The 27,070-nt window shown below is 45.8% G+C and overlaps 1 protein-coding gene across 1 annotated transcript in view; it reads left to right on the forward strand.

The window, feature by feature from the left end:
* The first annotated feature begins 13,308 nt into the window (after positions 1-13,308).
* LOC139228902 (transmembrane protease serine 9-like) overlaps positions 13,309-27,070 on the forward strand; it is a 38,820-nt gene continuing 25,058 nt past the window's right edge. The window contains exons 1-3 of the mRNA XM_070860402.1: positions 13,309-13,626; positions 16,752-16,902; positions 20,740-21,012. Coding sequence (XP_070716503.1) covers positions 13,328-13,626; positions 16,752-16,902; positions 20,740-21,012 — 723 coding nt within the window. The 5' untranslated portion in view covers positions 13,309-13,327. The remainder of the gene's footprint in view (positions 13,627-16,751; positions 16,903-20,739; positions 21,013-27,070) is intronic.

Consider the following 27,070-nt stretch of genomic DNA (forward strand, 5'->3'; position numbering starts at 1 on the left):
TCACGTAACGCCCATTTTCAAAAATAGAGACTAGGTGCTTTGAGAATGGACGAGAAGCCGGCAATCTGAAAACCCATTTTTACCACCCAAGCCGGAAATAATGCCCATTTTTGGGCGATATGCACAAAATTGGAAAATCTAGCCCCATGCACTAGAACCTCCACTTTTGGGCTTATCGCCCAAAAATGGGTGTTATTTCCGGCGTGGACGTTAAAAAAGGGTTTTCAGATCACCGGCTTCTCGTCCATTCTCAAAACACCTAGTTTCCATTTTTGAAAATGGGCGTTATCGCGAGCGATATCAAATGGGTGATAGCGTTAAATTATTTTGACCTTCTGCTGTAAAGTGTGACCGTCCTTAGCAATGGCATGGCAACGCTCGAAACCCGCGATTTAGGAGGTCAAGGGTTATCATAACATGCACAGAAGAGGAGACAGAGAGAGAGGGAGCTCAGAGGGACTGAAAGCGTGTGTGGCTGTGGTGTGTGCTTGTCTGGCTGTTGTGGGAGGCACGACGGAGATTCACCAGCAGCAAACAGCCTACTAAGCACCAAGAACATAGTTGGCACTGAGTTTTTGTCCAACAAATAAGACATAACATGGAAGGGATGGAGGAGGCCCTGGAGCTGGTAGCCAGCAACACTGGTAGCAGAGGGCTCCAAGTGGTCCCGGAACACCGCACAGCACCCCCATTGCCAACCACACATGAGAGCTAGCAGCAACATCTTGCTTCTGGTTCGGAACACGTTCCCATCTCGGGACCGTCCTCGCCCATATCCGTCCAAGCAGCACTTCAGCCGTCTGCCCCCGCCCCCCCCCACCCCGGCAATGAAGCATTGCCTGAGGATCTCCTCGGCCAGGCAGCTTGGAGTCAGGAGGGGAAGGGGAAGGAGTAGAGGTGGGGAGGAGAAGCGGGAGGAGGGGAAAAGAGTTGTTTTGTACAGAAAAACCGATGATTTCAGACTAATGTTCGGTTTAAATGTTTTTTATTTACCAAAACCTTGTAGCACATTGGCTCAGATAGCTGCACCATTACATGCTGGTGATTCCTTAACATCAAAGGGTATAATCACACTTAACTTCAGTCAACCTAAACTTTAACTGTCACCAAGGTGATGCCCACCATTGATGTATGACCTGCACACCCAGCAGTGTGTCAACCTTGTAAATGACACCAACGTTCTTTCAGGCAAAGCGATCATTGACATAAGGCTCTTACAGTTTCATGCCACCATGGGCCCTTTCATGCGGTCTACAGGGGGGTGACGGCATGGCTTCAGCGTCAGCCTGATTGTCTGGGCTGGTCAGTGTCCGCCTCCTCATCCTCCTCCTCCTCTCTCTGGTGAGGTGGACTGCCAGACTCATCAGGCAATTCTTGCCCCCTCCTGATAGCCAAGTTGTGTAACATGGAGCACACCACCACGAATTGAGCTACCTGCTCAGGGAGGTATTGGAGCTTACCTACTGAGTTGTCCAGGAGCGCTGCTTCAGCACTGCAATGGTTTTCTCCATGATATTGCGAGTTGCTCTGTGGCTCCCGTTGTATCGCCTCTCGGCCTCGGAGTGGGTGTCATGCAGGGGGGTCATCAGCCAGGTGGCGAGGCCATATCTTTTGTCACCAAGCATCCAGCATTGACTTTGTGGCTCATTGTTAAACAAGTCAGATACAGTGCTCTCACGCAGGATGTGAGTATCATGGATGCTGCCCGGAAATTGAGCATTCGCTGCCAGTATCATTTGCTGGTGGTTGACAACCAGTTGGACATTCAACCAGTTGAATCCCTTGCAGTTCCTGAAAACCTCTGCATCCTGAAAAGGTGCCCACATCGTGATGTGCGTACAGTCTATTGCTCCCTGCACCTTAGGGAAGTTTGCAATTCTGAAGAATCCTAGAGCCCTCTCACTCTGAGCCTCCCTGGTCATAGGGAAGCTGATCAAGTCCCTCCTGTGTGCTTCCAGCGCTTCAGTGACCTGTCTAATGCATCGATGTGTGGCATGCTGAGAAAATCCGCGAATGTCGCCAGCTGTGGCCTGAAAAGAACCTGAGACATAGAATGACAGTGCCGCGATGACTTTGACCTCGACAGACAGTGCAGTACTGATGGTGCTGGCAGGTTGCAGATCTGCCCTTATCAGCTGGCATACCTCAGTGATACCCTCTTTGTGGAAGCGCAGTCACTGAAGGCAGGTGATGTCGGGCAAGTCGAGGTAAGAATGCTTCTCCTTGCACTTGCGGTGGGTGTAACGTCTGGTCCTCCTCAGCTGTCCATCACGTCTTACATTCGGCGATGTCGAGTCTGCTGCATGTATTTGGTCACCAAGAGAGGGTGAGAAAGGACAAGCCCCATTGTAGTAGCTCTCTGTTTTCCACCGATTGGTCGCAAACAAGGAATGTCCCGACGAAGACACCTCTTCAATTCCAATCGGTCACAGTATGGTCAAGATGTTTTTACAGATGTTCACATCAACTCCAATGACCTGCAGAGTACATCCAGACTCCGCCGAGGTTGAAGCACAGTAGCCTTTTAAAGGACGCGACATGTGATCTAGAACATGGCGTTCATAATGCTGTGATTCGTTCCGGTTAGTTCCACTTTTTCTGGGCGGTTTTTTGGGCAAGCGATATTGTGGCCGATATATGTGTGAGGTGGTGAAATTGACGATGGCCGATCTCATGGCCGCTAGTTTCAGTAAATATGCTCTTTATGACAAAAAAAAGTGGGCGGGTGTTAATATTGAATCTCGGCGTTAAATCCATGTGGAAAGTAATGCTGGGCGATATTATGGACGATGAATTCACCTATTCTGCTAATTCCACCCAAAAAAAGTGGGCGGGCAGTAATATTTTTTCTCGGCGTTAAGCACATGGGGAAATTAACGCTCGGCGATAAGTTTCCGAAAATTATCCGCCAGTTTCCATTTTGTGCCATATGGGTGTTATACGTCATTTCAGCGGTAAAATGGGTGTTAAGTGGGTGTTAAGCATGTAAAAAAAGTGGTGGTTCGAGCCCCATATATCACCAAAAAGGTAGGCTATTGCCCATTTTGCTTCAAAAGTGGAAAGTTGGGCAGGAACATCGCCGGAAAATTGCCAGCCCAACTTACGTGTTACATCGCCGAGGCCATCGCCCACACATCGCCCAGCGCAACTTTCGGCACATTGCCCACACATCGCCAGGCTGATCGCTCGCTGAGAAGATCGCTGGACATCGCTGGAGAAAAGTTGCTTTTACCTGGCCTTCCTCATAGAACTCGGCACGACGGACGCCATTTTAAATGTCGGAGGAAGTGAGGAGGCTGCTTAAACATGGAGCTTATAATTTGTTGAAGGGCCTTTTACTGATAGATCCATTCACACTTATACTTATATTTATATATATGTTTATAATTTATATTTTATTTTTTTTTAGTACAAAGAGCATTTATAAAAACAGTGACAGTGATAGTGATAGGGCCTGTAGCTTCTCTACCATTACTTGTAAATGCTCGCATGCTGGCGTCTGAAGTTGAGTTAAATGAAGGGTTTAGCGAAGGGGCCAATCGAAGAGGTGACAGATTAATGCGGAGGCGGAGGAGGAGAACGTACAGCTGACGAACTTACAGGGAAAAACAATCTTACCTCAACTTGTCTGATAACGCGTGCCTTAGGAGGCTACGCTTCTGAAAGGAGGTCATCGATGACATATGCCAGCTCATCAAGGGGTTCTGCAGACTACCAGCACCATCAGGACCGCACTGCCCCTTGAGGTAAATGTTACTGCGGCATTATCCTTTTATGCATCGGGCTCCTTTCAGGCCTCAGCTGGCGACATTTGCAGTATCTCTTAGCACGCCACACATTGCTCCATTCGACAGGTGACTGAAGCCCTTTACGCTCACAGGATGGACTTTATAAACTTTCCTGTGACCAGGAAGGCACAAATCAGGACTGCTTTGGGTTTCTCGAGAATAGCAAACTTCCCCAAAGTGCAGAGAGCAATAGACTGCACACACATTGCCCTGAAAGCATCTTGACAGAACGCAGAGGTGTTTCGTAACTGAAAGGGATTCCACCCCCTGAATGTGCAGCTCGTTGTTGACTACAACCAAATAATCATGGCAGTTAATGCTAAATTTCCAGGCAGCATCCATGATATGCACATCCTGTGTGAGAGCACTGTCTCTGACCTGTTTGGCAGTCAGCCACAAGGTCATGGTTGGATGCTAGGGAAATAAAGGATATGGCCTTGCCATGACCCCCCTGCGTAATTCCTGATGGAAGCCAAGAAGTGTTACAATGAAAGCCACATAGCTACACGCAATATCATCGAAAAGACAATTGGAGTGCTCAAGCAGTGCTTCAGATGCCCGGGCCACTCTGGAGGCAGCCTGCAGTACCACCCTGACCAGGTCACTGAGTTTATTGTGGTGTGCTGCATGTTGCATAACCTAGCTATAAGGAGAGGACAACAATTGCCAGATGGGGCTGCCTCAGGAAGGAGTGAAGGCGGAAGAGGCAGACGACGAGGAGCAGGAGGAGGAGGAGGAGGCTGATGAGGACCTCGGGGAAGACAATCAGCTTGGCGATGAATCCATGATCCCACCCCTCCCGGAAGACTGGAGAAACCTTGTGGGAGTTACGCAGCTTCAAAGCTGTTGCACCAGTCACAGTCACAGTCACAGTTACAGTTATAGTTACGGTTAGACAACAGTTGCATTTGCATTGAGTTATGTTTCATCCTTGTCTGGTCTGGCCTGGCCATTGTTGTATTACAGTTGCATTCATGTTTTACCTTAACTTATTATTAGAAGACACTGCATAACAATTGTAAAATTCAATAATTTTTTAAATTAATTTAACAATATTGTAACACATTTTTTGGAACTGTAACTCCCACCCTCCCCCCACCCCCAACAATCGCCCAACAACAATAAAAAAGAACAGTAACAATAACAATAACAATAAAACACCCCCCTCCCTACCTGCGACTACGTTTCCCTTCAGAACCTGTACCCCCCCCCGTCCCCCGTATCTTAACCCCACCCCGTTTTGGTCCCAGGGTAATGCGCCGAGTCTAGCGTGCAGTGGGCGACGGCAAGACTTCCTGCTGTGGTGGGGGTGATGGTGGCGCGATCGCCTGTTGTGGGGGTGTTTGGAGGGGAAGACGAAGCTGGGGTATTGTCTTCCGAGTAAGAAGGAAGTGCTTCCTCCTGCTTGTGTGCTGGTGCTCGTGGTGTGTCTGACGGCGGCACCTTGGGGTTCAGTACCACGTCCACAAGGCATCGATGGAGGCGGGTCTGTGCACGCATCTCCACGAGTGTCTGCTGCAAAACCTCCGCTTGGCAAGCACACACCCGGGACATATCTCTCATGAATACCACGAACGCTTGGAGACGCTCACGACTAATCGCAACACTCTCCTCGCACAGTCTGGTCAAGCCCTCTATCCAATCGGCCAGAGGAGGCATGTGCTGACCTCGCTGACCTGACCGCCGTGGGGTTGGTGTGTGCATTACTAAACGCCTTGGTGTCGCCGGCTGCATGCCGCTTGGTCCCGCTACCTCTTCAGTCGAAAACGACAAAATGGCTGCAAGTTCAACTGTCAGAGGGATGCAAGGGGCATCCTCCTCTGTTTCCACAACATCTCCTTCCTCCGCTGGGTCGGTGGTCTCCTCCTCTTCACCACCCATGGTGAATAACACCTGCAATGGGGCAGGTGCAGGTGAGGGTGTGGCCTCTCTTTGCGCCTCTGGAGCTGGGAGGCCTGCAAAACACAATTGAGCTTATTGAGCTTATTAGAACAGAAGGGATTCTTGCGCTGCGCTGGCATATGTGGGAGGAGCAGCATTACTACAGTAAATGTGACCGAAAGACATTACATATTAATGCATCATATGGTAGTACATATGGTAGTACATCAATGTGGCATTCACTGCCCCAGAGAGCTGTGGGGGCTAGATCAGTCGGAGGTAGACAGAATGATATGGGAGTGAAGGTTCATGGGAAGCGGGGAGAGAAGGGGACAGATGGCCAGATGGCCTGCTCCTGCTCTTATTTCTTATGTTCTTATGTTGTCAACCTAAGAGTAGCACAGAGGCTGCATGCATAACATGACATCATTCGTATATTATAATTAAATGACATTACATTACTTTAACACTCGTTGACACATTACTCACGTGATACATGGGAGGGTTTTGCAACATCACGGGTGGTGGCTGAGTGACTGTGGGTCCCCATAAGTGCCGCTGCTGCTCCTCGATGGATCAATGGCTACACCTGACCAGGGTCTCCTCCAGTGCGTCTCTGCTCAGAGCGGTTGTTAGATATCTTCCTCTGCAAATGTGAAAAGAGCATGACATAAGCTAATTGACTAGGTAATATCATGGAAAGACAACAGTTTCCAACGTTATATGCCAATAGGGTTTGTATCCACAATTGATGCACGGTTATAACAACGATCGGCGTGTTTAGGAGCTAATGCTTGACACTTACATCTCTCTCGACTACGATCTCCATTGAACTCGGCAATGACAGGAGCTAATGTACAAAAGTATCCCAGGGCAGACAGTGAGCAAGGGCAGCTCTCCCCCAGTCCAGGCTGGGTCACTGTGTAAGTGATAGCAGCCAGAGAGACTTAAAAAGGGCACAGGTTCATAGCCCTGTCCAGATCTTAGCAGGGAATATATATGTAATATATGTAAGAATAACAAGCTTAAATTCAATCCAGGAGATTTATTATTATAATTACAATTTGCATCATTACAATATAAAATCTATACTTACGCTTGCCGAAGCAACCAGGCTGTTCCAGCGCTTCCAGCACTGGCCGGCACTGGTCGGACCCCCTCGCCTCATGGGAAGCCGAGGAGACGACGTCCACAATCTCGGCCCAAATCTCTCTGTAGACCCGGGGTGGAGGTTTCCCACGCCTACCCCGGGTTAATTGGGCCCACCGGGAGTGCACCTCCTGGACGAGGGCCGCATTAGCCTCGTCTGAAAAGGGCGTCGCCCTCCGCCTCCCCCCACCCCTCTCCACATCATGCACACTAATTTCACTGTCTGATGATGACATTTTCACTTTTTAATCTCTTTTTATCTCTTTTGTATATCCCTTTCTCTCACTCTGCTTTCCTATCTTTCTCTCACTCTAGGTTCCTCCTCTCTCTCTATCCTCTCTCGCTCTCTCCCTCCCTTTGCCTTCTGTGCATGTGTGGATGACCCCTGACCTCCCGAAATGCGGGAAACCTTCGAGACCAATCTTCCATGTGGGACCTTATCAAAAGCTTTGCTAAAGTCCATATACACTATATCATACACACTACCCTCATCGACCCTCCTAGTTACCTCCTTGAAAAATTCAATCTTGTTAGTTAAACAAGATTTCCCTTAACAAATCTGTGCTGACTGTCCCTGATTAGTCCTTGCTTTTCTAAATGTAGATTTATCCTGTCCTTCAGGATTTTTTCCAATAATTTTCCCACTAGTGAGGTTAGGCTGATAGGCCTGTAATTACTTGGCCTATCCCTTTCTCCCCTCTTAAACAGGGGTACCACATTAGCAGTCCTCCAGTCCTCTTGCACCCTGCCTGAATCCAAAGAGGACTGGAAAATTATGATTAAGGCCTCTGCTATTTACTCTTTTGCTTCACTCAACAGCCTGGGATGCATTTCATCCGGGCCTGGGGATTTATACAATTTCAAAGCTGTTAAACCCCTAAGTACCTCCTCTCTCACTATGTTTATTTCATCCAGAACTTCACACTCCTCTCGATAACAGTATCTGCATTGCCTCTTTCCTTTGTGAAAACAGATGTAATGTATTCATTAAGAACCATACCTACATCTTCTGCCTCCACACACAGATTACCCACATGGTCTCTAATAGGTCTTACCCTTTCTTTAGTTATCCTTTGCTCTTAATATATTTATAAAACATCTTTGCGTTTTCCTTAATTTTACTTGCCAAGAATTTTTCATGCTCTCTCTTAGCATTCTTAATATCCTTTTTAATTTCACCTCTGAACTTTCTATATTCCTCCAGAGTTTCTACAGTATTTAGCCGTCGGTATATGACATGACCTTCACTTTTTTTCTTTATCCTCCCCTGTAAGTTCCTAGACATCCAGTGGGCTCTAGAATTGTTATTCCCACTCTTTTTTGAAGGGCACATGTTTGGCCTAAGCCCTCCAGATCTCCTCCTTGAATGCCTCCCACTGTTCTGACACTGATTTACCCACAAGTAGCTGTTTCCAGTCCACTTTGGCCAAATCACTTCTCAACTTAGCAAAGTTTGCCTTTCCCCAATTTGGGACTTTTGTTCCTGGTCTATCCTTTTTCTTATCTATAACTACCTTGAATCTGACTGAATTATGATCACTGACACCCAAGTGCTCTCCCACTAATGCCCCTTCAAGCTGCCCAGCTTCATTCCCCAAAACTAAATCCAGAACCGCCCCCTCCCATGTTGGGCTTGTTACATACTGACTAAAAAAGTTCTCTTGAATGCATTTTAGGAATTCCACACTCTCTATACCCTTCACACTATATTTGTCCCAATCAATGTTAGGATAGTTAAAAACCCCTACTATTACTACCCTATGGTTTTTGGACTTCACAGAAATTTGCCTACATATTTGCTCTTCTAGCTCCCTCCCACTGTTTGGGGATCTATAATACGTGCCTAGAAGTGTGATCACCCCTTTTTTAATTTTCAGTTCGACCTATATGGCCTCATTTGATGATCTCTCTAACATATCATCCCTTCTCACAGCTGTAATAGAGTATTTAATCAATACCTTGCCCCCCCCCCTTTTACCCCTTCTCTGTCCTGTCTAAAAATCCTGTAACCAGGAATATTGAGCTGCCAAACCTGCCCCTCTTTCAGCCATGTCTCTGTACTGGCTATAATATCATACTCCCAAGTATCTACCTGTGCTCTCAGCTCATCCGTCTTATTCATTATACTCCTTGCATTGAAGTATATACCATTTAGCACAGGAAGACCTCCTTGATTACTACTTACTAACTTTGTTTCCTCTGTCTTACAGATTCACTTTCTACATTCTTAGTTTCCAATTTCAGCTTTGCTTCCTTCCCTATTGAATTTGTTCTCAGGTTCCCATTCCCCTGCCAAGCTAGTTTAAACTCTCCCCAACAGCAGTAGCAAAACTCCCCACAAAAATATTGGTCCCGGCGCTGTTGAGGTGCAATCTGTCCGGTTTGTACAGGTCCCATCTCCCCCAGAAGCGGTTCCAATGCCTCAAAAATTTAAAGCCCTCCCTCCTACACCAACTCTCCAGCCACGCGTTCATCCTCTCTATCCTTCTATTCTTGTACTCATTAGCATGTGGCACCGGCAGTAACCCAAAGATTACTACCTTTGAGGTCCTACCCTTTAAGTTTTCTCCTAGCTCCCTAAATTCTGCCTGCAGGACCTCATCTCTTTTTCTACCTATGTCACTGGTCCTGATTCGGACCACAACCTCTAGCTGTTCACCCTCTCCCCCTAGAATGCTCTGCATCCGCTCTGTGACATCCTTGACCCTGGCACCAGGGAGGCACCATACCATTCTGGAGTCACGTCTACGGCCACAGAAACACCTCTCTATTCCCCTAACTATTGAATCCCATACCACTACATCTCTTTTATTCTTTGTCCCTCCTCGCTGTGCAGCTGAGCCACCCGTGGTGCCTTGGACTTGGCTCTGGCTGAACTCCCCAGAGGCACCATCGCACCCATCGGTGCTCAGAAGAGAATATCGGTTGGAAAGCGAGATGGACTCGGGGGGGACTCTGCACTACCTGTCTAGCCTTCTTCCTCCATCTGGTGTTCACCCACTTCCCCTCTGCCTACATGTTTTTAAGCTGCGGCGTGACCACCTCCTGAAACATGCTATCCACATAGTTCTCAGCCTCACGGATGCACCGTAGTGACTCCACCCGCTGCTCCAGCTCCGAAACGCGGAGCTCGAGTAGTTAAAGCTGGAGGCACCTCCTGCACACATGGTTGTCCAGGCTGCGCGAAGCGTCCAGGACTTCCAACATGCCGTAGGACATGCACTCCACAGGACTGAGCTGCCCTGCCATCCATCTAATTAGATTTATCTGTTATAAAAGTGAAAGAGAGATAACTATCAATCAACTGTTCGCCGACCTCCAGGCCTCCCGCTCCTCGCCGACCTCCCGCTCCTCGCCGACCTCCCGCTCCTCGCCGACCTCCGGGCCTCCCGCTCCTCACTGACCTCCCGCTCCTCGCCGACCTCCAGGCCTCCCGCTCCTCACTGACCTCCCGCTCCTTGCCGACCTCCGGGCCTCCCGCTCCTCGCCGACCTCCCGCTCCTCGCCGACCTCCGGGCCTCCCGCTCCTCACCGACCTCCGGGCCTCCCGCTCCTCGCCGACCTCCGGGCCTCCCGCTCCTCGCCGACCTCCCGCTTCTCGCCGACCTCCGGGCCTCCCGCTCCTCGCCGACCTCTGGGCCTCCCGGTCCTCGCCGACCTCCCGCTCCTCGCCGACCTCCCGCTCCTCGCCGACCTCCCGCTCCTCGCCGACCTCCCGCTTCTCGCCGACCTCCGGGCCTCCCGCTCCTCGCCGACCTCTGGGCCTCCCGGTCCTCGCCGACCTCCCGCTCCTCGCCGACCTCCCGCTCCTCGCCGACCTCCCGCTCCTCGCCGACCTCTGGGCCTCCCGTTCCTCACCGACCTCCGGGCCTCCCGCTCCTCGCCGACCTCCGGGCCTCCCGCTCCTCGCCGACCTCCCGCTCCTCGCCGACCTCCGGGCCTCTTGCTCCTCACCGACCTCCCGCTCCTCGCCGACCTCCGGGCCTCCTGCTCCTCACCGACCTCCCGCTCCTCGCCGACCTCCGGGCCTCTTGCTCCTCACCGACCTCCCGCTCCTCGCCGACCTCCGGGCCTCCTGCTCCTCACCGACCTCCCGCTCCTCGCCGACCTCCGGGCCTCTTGCTCCTCACCGACCTCCGCTCCTCGCCGACCTCCGGGCCTCCTGCTCCTCACCGACCTCCCGCTCCTCGCTGACCTCCGGGCCTCTTGCTCCTCACCGACCTCCCGCTCCTCGCCGACCTCCGGGCCTCCTGCTCCTCACCGACCTCCCGCTCCTTGCCGACATCCGGGCCTCCTGCTCCTCACCGACCTCCCGCTCCTTGCCGACATCCGGGCCTCCTGCTCCTCACCGACCTCCCGCTCCTTGCCGACATCCAAGCCTCCTGCTCCTCACCGACCTCCCGCTCCTCGCCGACCTCCAGGCCTCTCGCTCCTCGGCGACCTCCAGGCCTCTCGCTCCTCACTGACCTCCGGGCCTCAGTGCTTGGGTCTCAGTTATTCACAATATATATCAATGATTTGGATGAGGGGACCAAAAGTAATATATCCAAGTTTGCTGAAGATACAAAGCTAGGCGGGAATGTAAGTTGTGAGGAGAATGCAAAGAGGCTTCAAGGGGCTATAGACAGCCTAAGTTAGTGGGCAAGAACATGGCAAATGGAATATAATGTGACGAAATGAGTTGTTATCCATTTTGGTAGGAATAGCAGAGTATTTTTTAAATGGTGAGAGATTGGGAAATGTTGGTGTTCAGAGGGATCTGGGTGTCCTTGTACACAAATCACTGAAAGTTAACATGCAGGTACAGCAAGCAATTAAGAAAGCAAATGGTACGTTGGCCTTTATTACAAGAGGATTTTAGTATGAGAGTAACGATGTGTTACTACAATTATATAGGGTCCTGCTGAAACCTGGAGTATTGTGTACAGTTTTGATCTCCTTACCTAATGAAGGATATATGTCACAGACGGAGTGCAATGAAGGTTCACCAGACTGATTTCTGCGATGGGGGGGAGTTGTCGTATGAAAAGAGATTCAGTAGACTAGGCCTATATTCTCTAGAGCTTAGAAAAATGAGAGGTGATCTCATTGAAACATAGAACATTTTTACAGGGCTTGACAGGGTAGATGCAGGGAGGATGTTTTCCCTGGCTGGGGAGTCTAGAACCAGAGGTCACAGTCTCAGAATAAGGGGTCGGCCATTTCGGACTGAGATGAGGAGAAACATCTTCACTCAGAGGGTGGTGAATCTTTGGAATTTTCCACCGCAGAGGGCTGTGGAAGCTCAGTTGTTGAGTATATTCAAGATCGAGATCGATAAATTTTTGGATATTAAGGGAATCAAGGGATATGGGGATAGTGCTGGAAAGTGGAGTTGAGGCAGAAGATCAGCCATGATCTCATTGAATGGCGGAGCAGGCTCGAGGGTGCAAATGGCCTTCTCCTGCTCTTATTATGTTTTTATGTTCTTATGACTCAGGCTAATGCTGCCAGCTACAAATTACAGATACACAATAAATTGCAGGCAATAGGGTAGCTGTTGCCCTGTATCTTATCGGTTGCCACTGACAGTATGTGCTCTCAATTAACTCTAGTTCTGAATTAATTGTTACTTTTATATTTGGCTTAGTAGGATGCTATCACCATTGGTTTCTGACATCCATATCTTGAACATCCAAAGGCAACCTCCCAAACCAGTGTCCTCTACCATCTAGAAAGACAAGGCGCATGGGTACATCAACACCTCGAAGTTCCCCTCCAAGTCACACACCATCCTGACTTGGAAATATATTGCTGTTCCTTCATTGTCGATGGATCAAAATCTTGGAACTCCCTACCTAACAGCACTGTGGAGTAGCTTCACCAGATGGACTGCAGTGGTTCAAGAAGGTGGCTCACCACCACCATCTTAAAGGAAATTTGGGGTGGGCAATAAATGCTGGCCTTGCTAACGATGCCCACATCTCAGGAACAAATAAAAAACAAAGTAAACTTGTAGCAATGCCTAAGGCAGGGCACTGAGAAGACTTTTTTTAACCAACATCCTCCTGACACACCATACCCTATGAAATGCTGGCAGCCCACATTAGAGATGCAGTGCTTCAGCTCCTTAGGCTCAGTGGCTGTGTAACTCAGTGTTTTGTGAAGAGATGGGTTTTATCAAATTGAAACTGATTTGTCATAAAACTGTAAATTCTATTTAAACTAGCTGTATTATAAATCATCCAACCCAATTGTAATCTAACACTGACTTAAGTTGCTCCTTGTTTTAACAGTTATATATGGTCTAAGTTGTTAGCGTCAAACTGTTTCATTTAAAATAAAACCTATAATTTGGGTCAAGACAAGACACCTGCCTATGTAGCAACACATGAACGTTCACTGAACGCCATCTATGTGGCTCTCAGAGGTATAGGAAATACTTCACGGCTTTGCTCTATAACTTAGTAAAACCACTTCCTTGTGCAAACACTATTAGGTTAACGAGCTATTCTGTTAACACTGCCATCATGAACAAAATGCCCAATTTATTTTGCATAGAGGTTTTAATTTTTAAAATAATGTTCTTGACTCTACAAGGCTGTAAGTATCTAACAGGTCCAAAAGTTGTATTTACCAGTCTCACTATTCTATTAACGAATTCTTTATTATCTTCTACTGTAGGTGTCTGCACAGAAATTATTGGGGGCCGTGAGGTTAAACCTAATTCTAGACCGTTCATGGTGTCAATCCAGCTCAATGAACAACACATTTGTGGAGGCGCATTGATCGCACCGAGATGGGTATTGACTGCAGCACACTGCCAAGAGTAAGTTTATATATTCCTCTTATTCTGTGTGATGTCGATGTTATTTGCAGGGAATATTGAGGAATAACACTACTTGTACTTTTTTTGTGAATGTGTCGAAAACACAGGGACACAGACAGAGGACAGTGTCTGGAAACTTTTGTGTGATGTCTTTGCAAAAATAAATGTGCTAGAATGTTTTTCTGCTCCCCTTCCTCAACCATAAAGACAATGTGGTAGGATTTCCAATCCGACATCTGATTAGGCATTAGTCAAGTGATGCATTATTAGCCCTTGTGTGCTCACTCACCTAATTTTCTGACGTTTATACTGTGGGCTTAAATTAGAAGCTTATTAGCAGGGCATGGGAAATTGTCATACAATAATGTCACACAGGTTGAGATCTTTTAAGGGTCGGTGACTATATATGCGAACAAAAATATTGGTAGCCTTTATAAAAGCTGCTAATGTTGTTTAGGTATATTTCAACCTTTGCAAATACTGTTAGGATACAATAATGTCTGGCTCTCCAAAGTATCCAGATCCTTCTGTCTGTGATTAGCATCTTCACTGTTGTTTGCAGTCCCTTGTAATTTGGTATCATCTACAAATTTGGAGAGTTTTGTTTCTATCCTCACTTCCAGGACCCTTATATACATTGTAAAGAGCAACGTCCCAGCACTGTTACCTGAGGCACTCCACTAGTTATCACCTTCCATGTTGCTTCAGCTCCATGTACAACCTTACTCTGTTTCAACCAATTTTCAATGTTGTGTCTTCCAACCTTGTGGAGCAATCTCTTCTGTGGCACTGTATCAAAAGCTTTGCTAAAATACAAATAAACGATAATCACAGCCAGCGACACCCACATCCCAGGAATGAATAAAGAAAAAATAATGAATGTCTTATGTGGATACGTAGTCATGCTATCAGGTGGCTTTCATGATGGTACATGGTCATGTTTCTAATCAGTATTTAAGTCCTCATCTGAAATGTTTTTTCTTGCTCCTAGCTATTATTAATAGTGCATGTTCATAATAAAAGAGCAGGAGTTGAAAGGGAAGTAAGTAGACAAATACGAATGGGCGGAGAGGGGAGTTTTGCCTTTGTTTTGAAATTCTTCAATGAAATTTGCAGCTCTGTTTGAACATTCTGCTATCTCAACCTTCCTTTCACAAACAGCCTAGCATTTAATGCTTGACAAGTTTTGAAAAGTTACAAAGAAAAATTCAGTCGTCTTGTGCAGCCACCCAGAAAAGGAGAATATAACATCCTGTTCCTGCATACTATTAAAAGCCAAATAACCTTCTTTCTTGCTATGAATTATTGAATAGTTAACTTTTTAAATCATTCCTATTTGCTAGAATATGTATTACGTATTTCCTCTTCAACAAATTTCAAATACCCAGCAGTCGTTAGCTCATATTGTCCTTATATATTGCAGGCTCTTTTACTTCCCAAGTTTCTTCACTACATTGTTCTCTCGTCTCCTTGTCTTTTCATTACCTCCATAAACTTGAGGTCATCTAAAGCTCTGCTGTGGGTGTCCTAACTCATACCAAATCCTATTTATCCATCACTCCTGTGACCTACATTGGTTCTCAGTTAAAAATTCTCATTCTTGTTTTCAAATTTATCCATGGCCTCGCCCCTCCCTATCTCTATAATTTCCTCCAGCCCTACAACCCTCTGAGATATCTGCGCTCTCCAATTCCAGCTTCTTGCACATCCCCAATTTTAATCGCTCCACCATTGGTAGCCGTGCCTTCAGCTGCCTAGGCCCTAAGCTCTGGAATTCCCTGCCTAAACCTCTCCGCCTCTCTCCCTCTCTTTCCTCCTTTAAGATGCTCTTTGAAACCTATCATTTTGACCAAGCTTTTGATTATCTGCCCTAATATCTCCTTGTGTGACTCGGTGTCAAATTTTGTTTGATAACGCTCTTGTGAAGTACCTTGGGACATTTTACTACGTTAAAGATGCAATATAAAAATACAAGTTGTTGTTGTTCATTGGCAGCATTTCTAAATAATCTTGCAAATGTTATTTTGTTATCCAGTTGCTTCCACACCTCCTTTAGACTTCTATTCTAAACCATTCAAAATCCCATCATTCCCTCATTTTTGTAGATTCCGAGCAATAACCTCATTTGTATCAATCACGCTGATTAGAAACATGCATGTCATCTGCAGTTTACACAGACATTCAGCAGTTCACGCTTAGGGTCCACTGGACCATATTTGCCTGTGAAATCTGCGGGTTCTACTTTCACCCCCAGTACTTACGGAGATCAGAATTGACCACAGCTTGCAGTTATATCAGGTGAGGAGAGAGTTAGCACAGCACAATGCAGGTGTGGAACTGGGAGAGGAGACGAACCAGAGAAGTTTCTGTAAACTGGGCGAAGATTCAGGGAAAAGAGTGGCTCCATGTCATGGTGACAAGCACGTAACAATTGTTTTCAATGACCAGATTTAGTAACTGACAGTACCAATACCTTAGCTCTACAAGAAATGAAGGGAAATTCCCCAAATTGTAATCACAATTTTCTAATACACAAATGATGGAATATTGGGATTGCCTGCAGCTGTAGTTGTGACAAGCTAGTGCCAAAATACACTTTCAGACTAATTACATGAAATAGAACTATGTCAGGGCTGTTTTGAATTGTCAGCTTTTGGGATTGTGCATTATTTTTGAAGCTGTTGATCAGCTTTTTCTAGTTTTTTGGATTGGCATATATGGTGGAGATACCTTTACACTGCATCTAGCCTTTATATAAGTGACCTCGTAATGTTTTGTGCCAACAAGAGGTGGCCATAATGGAAAGTTTTTTATTCTCAAAACTAACATACCTCACCTAGATGAGTACAAAATTCACAAAAGAAAAATACATTAATAAACTTTCGAACTTTGATGCTTATGTTATATGCTAAGGACTATTTGTTTACACCAGTAGTATTACGCCAGTATCAGTGTGGTCTCCTCTATTTATCGCCTTATTATAATTCTTCTGGTTTCTGTTAATCATATAATCCTACTGATAGAAACAGTCAAAAGTAAATTTGTGCAATAATCCTGGATAATTCTAAAATAAAATTAAAATGCATTCTGGAGTTTTGAATAACTCAGTCACCTTTCCATTGCAGGCTTTATCAAATGGAACATTCTAAAGTGGTCCTTGGAGCACATTCACTTTCTAAGACACAAAAGGGAAAAAAGACAATTAAAGTGATAAAGACATTTCCTCACCCAATGTTTGATGAGAGAACTCCAGAAAATGACATCATGCTGCTTCAGGTACCGAACGTTTGTTCAGATAGATATCTAAAGGCAGTCCCACAGTCCCATGCTCCCAGGGTGGGCCAGAAAATCAGATCTATAGGGGGCGAAATTGGGGGTTTTCACATGGGCATGGTGAGAACAGTGCCTCCCACTTTGCGGTGAAGCAGATACGAAGCACGCCGCTCGGCTGTGCACGATAATGACACAGACCCCGTTACTGTTCCAGAAGCTAAATTCATGTGTTACTGCCTGCTGCTGACAACAACAGCTTCAGCTGTCATGTTTCAGTTGGGAGATGGCTAGAGGACTGTTATTTAAAGGCGCCATATTCGGGAAAATATTTAGTCCGCCAATAATGGTTGTTGCTTACTTCCACATAGGCAGACAAGCGTTTTGACAGATTTCACTAATTTTCAGTTGAAAGAGTGTTCTGGCTGTTAAATATTCGTGACTTTCATTAAAAGTCCAACATTTATATAGTTTCAGGGGGACTGTGTTGGCACTTGACCTCCTGCTCCGACGTCACCGTCGGAAGAAACTTAGACAGAGAGAAAGACAGCAAAATATGGCCAGAGGGAGGAGGGTCAACAGGGCTGTCAACAGGAGATCTTACCCACCCAGGGTATTCCAGCAGTAGTTCTCCTACATCAATTTCACTGAGGAGCAGTTTGTTTGAAGGCTGCGCTTCAGCAAGGATGTGGTGACAGAGCTCTGCCACCTCCTGCAACCAGACTTTGAGCCTCAGACCAGGGTGAGGCCGGCTCTCTCTGTGGCAGTCACAGTCACCATCGTGCTCAATTTCTAAACCAGCAGATCCTTCCAGTGTGCAACAATAGACATTTCCAACATCTCCCAGTTTGCTGTTTTTGTTGCATCCGCGAGGTCACAGATGCTATGTACAGAAGGAGAAGGGAATACATTTCCTTCCCCATGACCAGAGCGAAACAGCACAAGCGTGCATGTGCCTTTGCCAGGATAGTGGGCTCCCCCATGGTGCAGGGCGCCATTGACTGCACCCATGTCGCTTATGGGCACAGCATCATAATCCTAACGGGAGGCACAAAGTAGCCTAATTTATCCCCCGAAAAATTTAGTTAGACAAGGAGCTCCAGCTTTGGATACCCTTCTTTTCCCCCTCATCTGTACGTTAAGAACATAAGAACATCAGAAATAGGAGCAGGAGTAGGCCATATGACCCCTTGAGCCTGCTCTGCCATTAAAAAAGATCATGACTGATATTCTAAATCAACTGCACTTTCCCACCCTATCCCCATATCCCTTGATTCCCTTAATGCCTAAAAATCTATCAATATCATTCTTGAATATACTCAATGACTGAACATCCATAACTCTCTGGGGTAGAGAATTCCAAAGATTCACAACCCACTGAGTGAAGAAATTTCTCCTCATCGCTGTCCTAAATGGCCAACTCTTTATCCTGAGATTATGATCCCTAGTTCTAGACTTGCCAACCAGGGGAAACAGCCTCTCAGAATCTACCCTGCCAAGCCCTCTAAGAATGTTATATGTTTCAATGAGATCACCTCTCAATCTTCTAAACTCCAGAGAATATAGACCCGTTCTATAATCGCTCCTCATAGGACAATCCACTCATCAAAGGAATACATCTGGTTATCTTCTTAATCTGTTTTAGTGATGTTGGTTGAGGGATAAATATTCCCATCTCTTCTTAAAATAGTGCCATGGGATCTTTTACATCCAACTAAAAACACAGACAGGGCCTCATCCTAAATATGATACCTATGACAGTGCAGCACTCCATCAGTATTACACTGAGGTGCCAGCCGAGATTATGTGCTCAAGTCTCCGGAGTGGAACTTGAGGCCACTACCTTCTAATTCAGAGACAATCAAGCCCGCTTGATCATCACCTCATCCACCAACCCAAACATCCACCCACCCAACTATTAGCAAACCATGGTTGCAGTGTGTACTATCTACAGATGAACTGCACCAACTCACCAAGACTTCTTCAGCAGCATATCCCAAACTCGAGACCCCCATGACCTAGAAGGACAAGGGCAGCAAATGCATGAGAACACCATCACTTCCAAGTTCCCCTTTATCTCACACACCATGCCGACTTGGACATATAACACCGTTCCTTCATCATCGTTGGGTCAAAATCTCTACCTAACAACATGTTGGGAGCATCTTTACCAGACAGACTGCAGTGCTTCAGGAAGAAAGTCCATCCACCACTTACCTCTTTATTCTGTCAGATTGGCTTCTCAAAAAATCATGAGAAACCCTGCAAAAATGGATCTGATGATCAAAGACTGGATGTTATATTAGACAGCCACCTACTGGTAGATGTTCTTCATAACAAGTACCGAGGTAGTTGAACAAAAATTGAGATTGTTAAAAATTCACAGCAGGGCAATGGGCAGCTGTAAAAAGAAAACAGGTTCACATTTTGGGTGTATGAATATTTGCTAACAAAGAATCTATTCTGTAAATTATCATTAATGTTTCGTCTTTTCAAAAGCACTCCTAGAAATAATTTCACCTGCTTTAAGTTAAAGATGCAAATGCCTGAGAATCTGTTCATCTATGCTAAGGAACAAAACTATGATTTAATAGGAAATATAGACTTCAGGAAGAATTTCTGTAAGGTTCTCCAATCTCCTGCTACAACTCTGAGACAAATGGTTGTTTTTAGCCATTTACACAATTTCACCAACGGTTCCACTAGTCTGCCAGGCATTGGTTTAATGACATAACAAGGATAAATTTACAAGGTTCCAAAGAAATAGAAGGGAAAAATGGAAAAAAATTGGTTATGTATATTATGAATTAGCTGATAACTAGTGCATTATTGAAGGTGCCAAATTAAGGAATAATATCCCATACATAGCAACACTCAGCTCCAATCTAGCTCATTATCAAGTTCAAATGCTCTGTACCAGGAGCATTTTCGAGGAGGGGGTAAATTTCTCTGACCCTTGCCCCCCAAGTAATGCCCAGTTCCCTCAGCATAATGGTCAGAGGGAACTGCGGAATGCCGGGCTCCACCCCTTTTATGCTGCCCTAGGACTTCCAGGTTTTTCCTGGGGAGCTGGAAGCATGTAAATGAGGTGGGCCAGGTGTTGGCAAACCCCCACCTCATTTTCTGAAGCACACGTTAATCTTGGCTGTTTTTACCGTGCATTCACACCTTGTTTCCCACATTTGGAGCGCAGTCCAAAAGTACTTCATTGGCTGTAAAGCGCTGGTGGTTGTGAAAGGCTCTATATAAATGCAAGTCTTTTTTTAACTGTAGTGTCAGTGCAATGCATCCTTATTCATCGGCAAACACCCAAGAAAGGAATTGAAGTCTAATATTTATTGATATTTATTCCTGTTTTTGAGCTGTTTTCAAAAGTCAGATCAATTATGGGAGAAGATGTCTAGAATCTGGTAGTATTTTACAGTTATTATTTGTCTGACTTAATTTGTGTGTGCGGGTTTTGGTATCATGCTAGGAATGGATTTGGATTTTGAACATTCTTGTGAACAGTTATTTTTATGCTTTTTAACAAACTGTATAGAAATGTGGCATCATATTGTCATAGACATGGGTGCACAGGCAATGATCCCAGAAATAAGTTTATTTTCCTGAAGGCTGAGACAAAAAAATTCAGGAAGCTCATACAGCTAATTGCAGATTTAGATTGTGCAGAAAGAGATGACCATAAGCGACTGTGATCACAGAGTAGAGCTCTTGTGAGCTAAAACAATTTAGGACTGAAAATTAAAATCAAATATTTTCAGTTTAATGTGTCACAGTTGACCCGTGACATTTGCAGCAAAACTAATAATCCAGTCTATTTTCTCTGTTAATTTGGGACAGTTGGCCCAAGAGGCTATTCTGAACAAGCATGTGTCAACTCTGAAGCTGCCGAAATCAACAGAAGATGTCAAAGCTGGAACCAAGTGCAGAGTTGCAGGATGGGGAACAACTAATCCTGAAATCCTGAAAGCATCTGATACCCTGAGGGAAGTAAATGTAAACATCATTGACAGAAAGGTCTGCAACAGTAAAGCATACTATGACTATAATCCTATCATAACAAAGGACATGTTATGTGCTGGTGATAATAAAGCTAGAAAGGATACATGTGCGGTAAGTTAGAGTTCTCTCAATTAAAATGAAAATTCCTGGAGTTTCAGGGTACATCCATAACAAGGCACACTGCTAGTTGTTTTCTTTAATTTAAAGGTTATATTGGGCTGGATTTTGCACTGGGAGTAACTGTGTGGCTAACACGTTCACCGTTATTTGTGTGGAAATCGGACAGAAACTTCCGGCAGTTAAATGCGGAAATCAGGAAGCTGCTTTCCGCAATGAGCTGCTTCTCCAGAAGCTGTGTGATAACAATATCTCGCTGACTGGTTCCCCATTCCATTCAAATACATTGAATGGCGTGAAGTTGCAATCGCAAATTCCCTGAAGAGGGCACCAAGCTTTTTCGATAGTTGGCTGGCAGGAACTTCCAGTGCAAAAGCCGATAGAAAATCTGTGAAAGTGCAAGTATAACAAATGGCTGGCCTCCTTTGTTCACTACTGACTGCAAAGTCCATCCCATTATTGCGATCACGGGCTTCAGATCAAGGCTGGAGGGGGTTGGCGTCAGATCGGATCATGGAACAGGCTTCAGATCAGGGCTGAAGTGGGGGCGGGGAGATTGCCGATCGTGACAGGGGTAGACAGAGGCCGTCATAGGCAGGAGGAGGCTAAAGGTGCCTTTGAGGGACCAGAGGCAGAGCATTCCTGCTCCTTCTGGCTCACAAGAAGTGCGCACTTCTGTAGCCAGTGACTCCCGCCTCCATTTCACTGTCGGATTTCCTGAGCCCTGGGAAACCCAGCTGATAAATTTAAATCATGCTCCCAATTGCACCGTAGGAGCCTCAAGATGCGCCACAAGTATGCTTCACAACCCATCGCCGTAGAAACAGCTAAGTGCCGATTTGTGGACGCATTCCCCTTTTTTAGGGTTAACCCCCCCCCCCCCGACCTCCTCCTTTCTGTCGTGAGGTGGCTGAGAGTCTGCATTATTAATAAGCCAATTGTTGGCTCACATTCCTAAATGGTCTGGTTTTGGTAGGGTGTGTCAGAAATGAATTTATAAAACAAATATTGAGTATATATTAGTAAAACAATCTAGATTAGGTAAGCATGAGTCAAATCAAAGGGTCATTTAACGGTATATTTTTCCTGCCCTCCTCTTCCCCAGCAATGCAGAGAAGCAGTATATCACAAGACATAGTAGCAGCATCAGTATTTCCTATCCTGGGCCACTAACATGGCCTGGGGACATCTCCAGCAGTGTCTAGCTCTGGCAGAAGAGGAGTAAACAAGCAGAGGTTCAGGCCTTCGGCTGTGCATCAGGCCTCCAGAATAGGGGCCTTCTGGATGATGATTGGGTTCAGAAGCCAGAAGGTTCCAGTTGCCTTTAGACATTCTGGTGGTGTTTTAAAATTTAAGAAAATGAATTTAACCTTTCTGTCCGGCTTGTCTTGGGGACCAATGTCAGAATCACTGCAGACCCACCAGGTCCAAGGGAAGACTAGAGTGGCAAGTTTCACTGGATGGCCGTGCGCTGGAGCACCCCAGGAGCATTTGTTCAGAAGAACATAAGAAATAGGAGCAGGAGTAGGCCATACAGCCCCTCGAGCCTGCTCCGCCACTTAATACGACCATGGCTGATCCGATCATGGACTCAGGTCCACTTTCCTGCCCGCTCCCCATAATCCCTTATTCCCTTATCGGTTAAGAAACTGTCTATCTCTGTCTTAAATGTATTCAATGTCCCAGCTTTCACAGCTCTCTGAGGCAGCGAATTCCACAGATTTATAACGCTCTGAGAAAAGAAATTTCTCCTCATCTCAGTTTTAAATGGGCGGCCCCTTATTCTAAGATTATGCGCCCTAGTTCTAGTCTCCCCTATCAGTGGAAACATTCTCTCTGTATCCACCTTGTCAAGCCCCCTCATAATCTTATACGTTTCGATATCACCTCTCATTCTTCTGAATTCCAATGAGTAGAGGCCCAACCTACTCAACATTTCCTCATAAGTCAATCCCCTCATCTCCGGAATCAACGTCGTGAACCTTCTCTGAACTGCCTCCAAAGCAAGTATATCCTTTCGTAAACATGGAAACCAAAACTGCACACAGCATTCCAGGTGTGGCCTCGCCAATACCCTGTACAACTGTAGCAAGACTTCCCTGCTGTTATAATCCATCCCCTTTGCAATAAAGGCCAAGATTTCATCAGATTCCTGATCACTTGCTGAACCTGCATACTAACTTTTTGTGTTTCATGCTCAAGTACCCCCAGGTCCCGCTGTATTGCAGCACTTTGCAATCTTTCTCCATTTAAATAATAACTTGCTCGTTGATTTCTTTCTGCCAATGTGCATGACCTCACACTTTCCAACATTATACTCCATCTGCCAAATTTTTGCCCACTCACTTAGCCTGTCTATGTCCTTTTGCAAATTTTGTGTGTCCTCCTCACACATTGCTTTTCCTCCCATCTTTGTATATAGAAACATAGAAACATAGAAAATAGGTGCAGGAGTAGGCCATTCAGCCCTTCTAGCCTGCACCGCCATTCAATGAGTTCATGGCTGAACATGCAACTTCAGTACCCCCTTCCTGCTTTCTCGCCATAACCCTTGATCCCCCGAGTAGTAAGGACTTCATCTAACTCCCTTTTGAATATATTTAGTGAATTGGCCTCAACTACTTTCTGTGGTAGAAAATTCCACAGGTTCACCACTCTCTGGGTGAAGAAGTTTCTCCTCATCTCGGTCCTAAATGGCTTACCCCTTATCCTCAGACTGTGACCCCTGGTTCTGGACTTCCCCAACATTGGGAACATTCTTCCTGCATCTAACCTGTCTAAACCCGTCAGAATTTTAAACGTTTCTATGAGGTCCCCTCTCATTCTTCTGAACTCCAGTGAATACAAGCCCAGTTGATCCAATCTTTCTTGATAGGTCAGTCCCGCCATCCCGGGAATCAGTCTGGTGAACCTTCGCTGCACTCCCTCAATAGCAAGAATGTCCTTCCTCAAGTTAGGAGACCAAAACTGTACACAATACTCCAGGTGTGGCCTCACCAAGGCCCTGTACAACTGTAGCAACACCTCCCTGCCCCTGTATTCAAATCCCCTCGCTATGAAGGCCAACATGCCATTTGCTTTCTTAACCGCCTGCTGTACCTGCATGCTAACCTTCAATGACTGATGTACCATGACACCCAGGTCTCGTTGCACCTTCCCTTTTCCTATTCTGTCACCATTCAGGTAATAGTCTGTCTCTCTGTTTTTACCACCAAAGTGGATAACCTCACATTTATCCACATTATACTTCATCTGCCATGCATTTGCCCACTCACCTAACCTATCCAAGTCACTCTGCAGCCTAATAGCATCCTCCTCGCAGCTCACACTGCCACCCAACTTAGTATCATCCGCAAATTTGGAGATACTGCATTTAATCCCCTCGTCTAAATCATTAATGTACAATGTAAACAGCTGGGGCCCCAGCACAGAACCTTGCGGCACTCCACTAGTCACTGCCTGCCATTCTGAAAAGTACCCGTTTACTCCTACTCTTTGCTTCCTGTCTGACAACCAGTTCTCAATCCACGTCAGCACACTACCCCCAATCCCATGTGCTTTAACTTTGCACATTAATCTCTTGTGTGGGACCTTGTCGAAAGCCTTCTGAAAGTCCAAATATACCACATCAACTGGTTCTCCTTTGTCCACTTTACTGGAAACATCCTCAAAAAATTCCAGAAGATTTGTCAAGCATGATTTCCCTTTCACAAATCCATGCTGACTTGGACCTATCATGTCACCATTTTCCAGATGCACTGCTATGACATCCTTAATAATTGATTCCATCATTTTACCCACTACTGAGGTCAGGCTGACCGGTCTATAATTCCCTGTTTTCTCTCTCCCTCCTTTTTTAAAAAGTGGGGTGACATTGGCTACCCTCCACTCCATAGGAACTGATCCAGAGTCAATGGAATGTTGGAAAATGACTGTCAATGCATCCGCTATTTCCAAGGCCACCTCCTTAAGTACTCTAGGATGCAGTCCATCAGGCCCTGGGGATTTATCGGCCTTCAATCCCATCAATTTCCCCAACACAATTTCCCGACTAATAAAGATTTCCCTCAGTTCCCCCTCCTTACTAGACCCTCTGACACCTTTTATATCCGGAAGGTTGTTTGTATCCTCCTTAGTGAATACCGAACCAAAGTACTTGTTCAATTGGTCTGCCATTTCTTTGTTCCCCGTTATGACTTCCCCTGATTCTGACTGCAGGGGACCTACGTTTGTCTTCACCAACCTTTTTCTCTTTACATACCTATAGAAACTTTTGCAATCCGCCTTAATGTTCCCTGCAAGCTTCTTCTCGTACTCCATTTTCCCTGCCCTAATCAAACCCTTTGTCCTCCTCTGCTGAGTTCTAAATTTCTCCCAGTCCCCAGGTTCGCTGCTATTTCTGGCCAATTTGTATGCCACTTCCTTGGCTTTAATACTATCCCTGATTTCCCTAGATAGCCACGGTTGAGCCACCTTCCCTTTTTTATTTTTACGCCAGACAGGAATGTACAATTGTTGTAATTCATCCATGCGGTCTCTAAATGTCTGCCATTGCCCATCCACAGTCAACCCCCTAAGTATCATTCGCCAATCTATCCTAGCCAATTCACGCCTCATACCTTCAAAGTTACCCTTCTTTAAGTTCTGGACCATGGTCTCTGAAATTACTGTTTCATTCTCCATCCTAATGCAGAATTCCACCATATTATGGTCACTCTTCCCCAAGGGGCCTCGCACAATGAGATTGCTAATTAATCCTCTCTCATTACACAACACCCAGTCTAAGATGGCCTCCCCCCTAGTTGGTTCCTCAACATATTGGTCTAGAAAACCATCCCTTATGCACTCCAGGAAATCCTCCTCCACCGTATTGCTTCCAGTTTGGCTAGCCCAATCTATGTGCATATTAAAGTCACCCATTATAACTGCTACACCTTTATTGCATGCACCCCTAATTTCCTGTTTGATGCCCTCCCCAACATCCCTATTACTGTTTGGAGGTCTGTACACAACTCCTACTAACGTTTTTTGCCCTTTGGTGTTCTGCAGCTCTACCCATATAGATTCCACATCATCCAAGCTAATGTCTTTCCTAACTATTGCATTAATCTCCTCTTTAACCAGCAATGCTACCCCACCTCCTTTTCCTTTTATTCTATCCTTCCTGAATGTTGAATACCCCTGAATGTTGAGTTCCCAGCCCTGATCATCCTGGAGCCACGTCTCCGTAATCCCAATCACATCATATTTGTTAACATCTATTTGCACAATTAATTCATCCACCTTATTGCGGATACTCCTTGCATTAAGACACAAAGCCTTCAGGCTTGTTTTATTAACACCCTTTGTCCTTTTAGAATTTTGCTGTACAGTGGCCCTTTTGGTTCTTTGCCTTGGGTTTCTCTGCCCTCCACTTTTCCTCATCTCCTTTCTGTCTTTTGCTTTTGTCTCCTTTTTGTTTCCCTCTGTCTCCCTGCATTGGTTCCCATCATCAACAAACTTGGCTACGTTACACTCGGTCCCTTCTTCCAAGTCGTTAATATAGATTGTAAATAGTTGGGGTCCCAGCACTGATCCCTGCGGCACCCCACTAGTTATTGATTGCCAATCCGCGAATGAACCATTTATCCCGACTCTCTGTTTTCTGTTTGTTAACCAATCCTCTATCCATGCTAATATATTACCCCCAACTCCATGAACTTTTATCTTATGCAGTAACCTTTTATGTGGCACCTTGTCAAATGCCTTCTGGAAGTCCAAATACACCACATCCACTGGTTCCCCCTTATCCACCCTCTTCGTTACATCCTCTAAGATTCCCCTTCAGGATAATTATATAGGTGGTGCTACTGCCGAGTAAGACTGCAACTTTGGTCCCTGGCTGTTGGGATGGCTGATCGACAGACAGAGCAATGTTTTAAATTGGCCTTAGTTTCCCTGAAGAAAAATCTATCAAGTTTGCTGTACTAAACCAAAATTTGCAGATCCATGCCGCAAAGTTCACATGTGTATATGTCAGGGGAGGCCAGGGTCTGGTTCAGCTGTGATATTT

This window comes from Pristiophorus japonicus, chromosome 2 (genome assembly GCF_044704955.1).
Source record: "Pristiophorus japonicus isolate sPriJap1 chromosome 2, sPriJap1.hap1, whole genome shotgun sequence".
Lineage (NCBI taxonomy): Eukaryota > Metazoa > Chordata > Chondrichthyes > Pristiophoridae > Pristiophorus > Pristiophorus japonicus.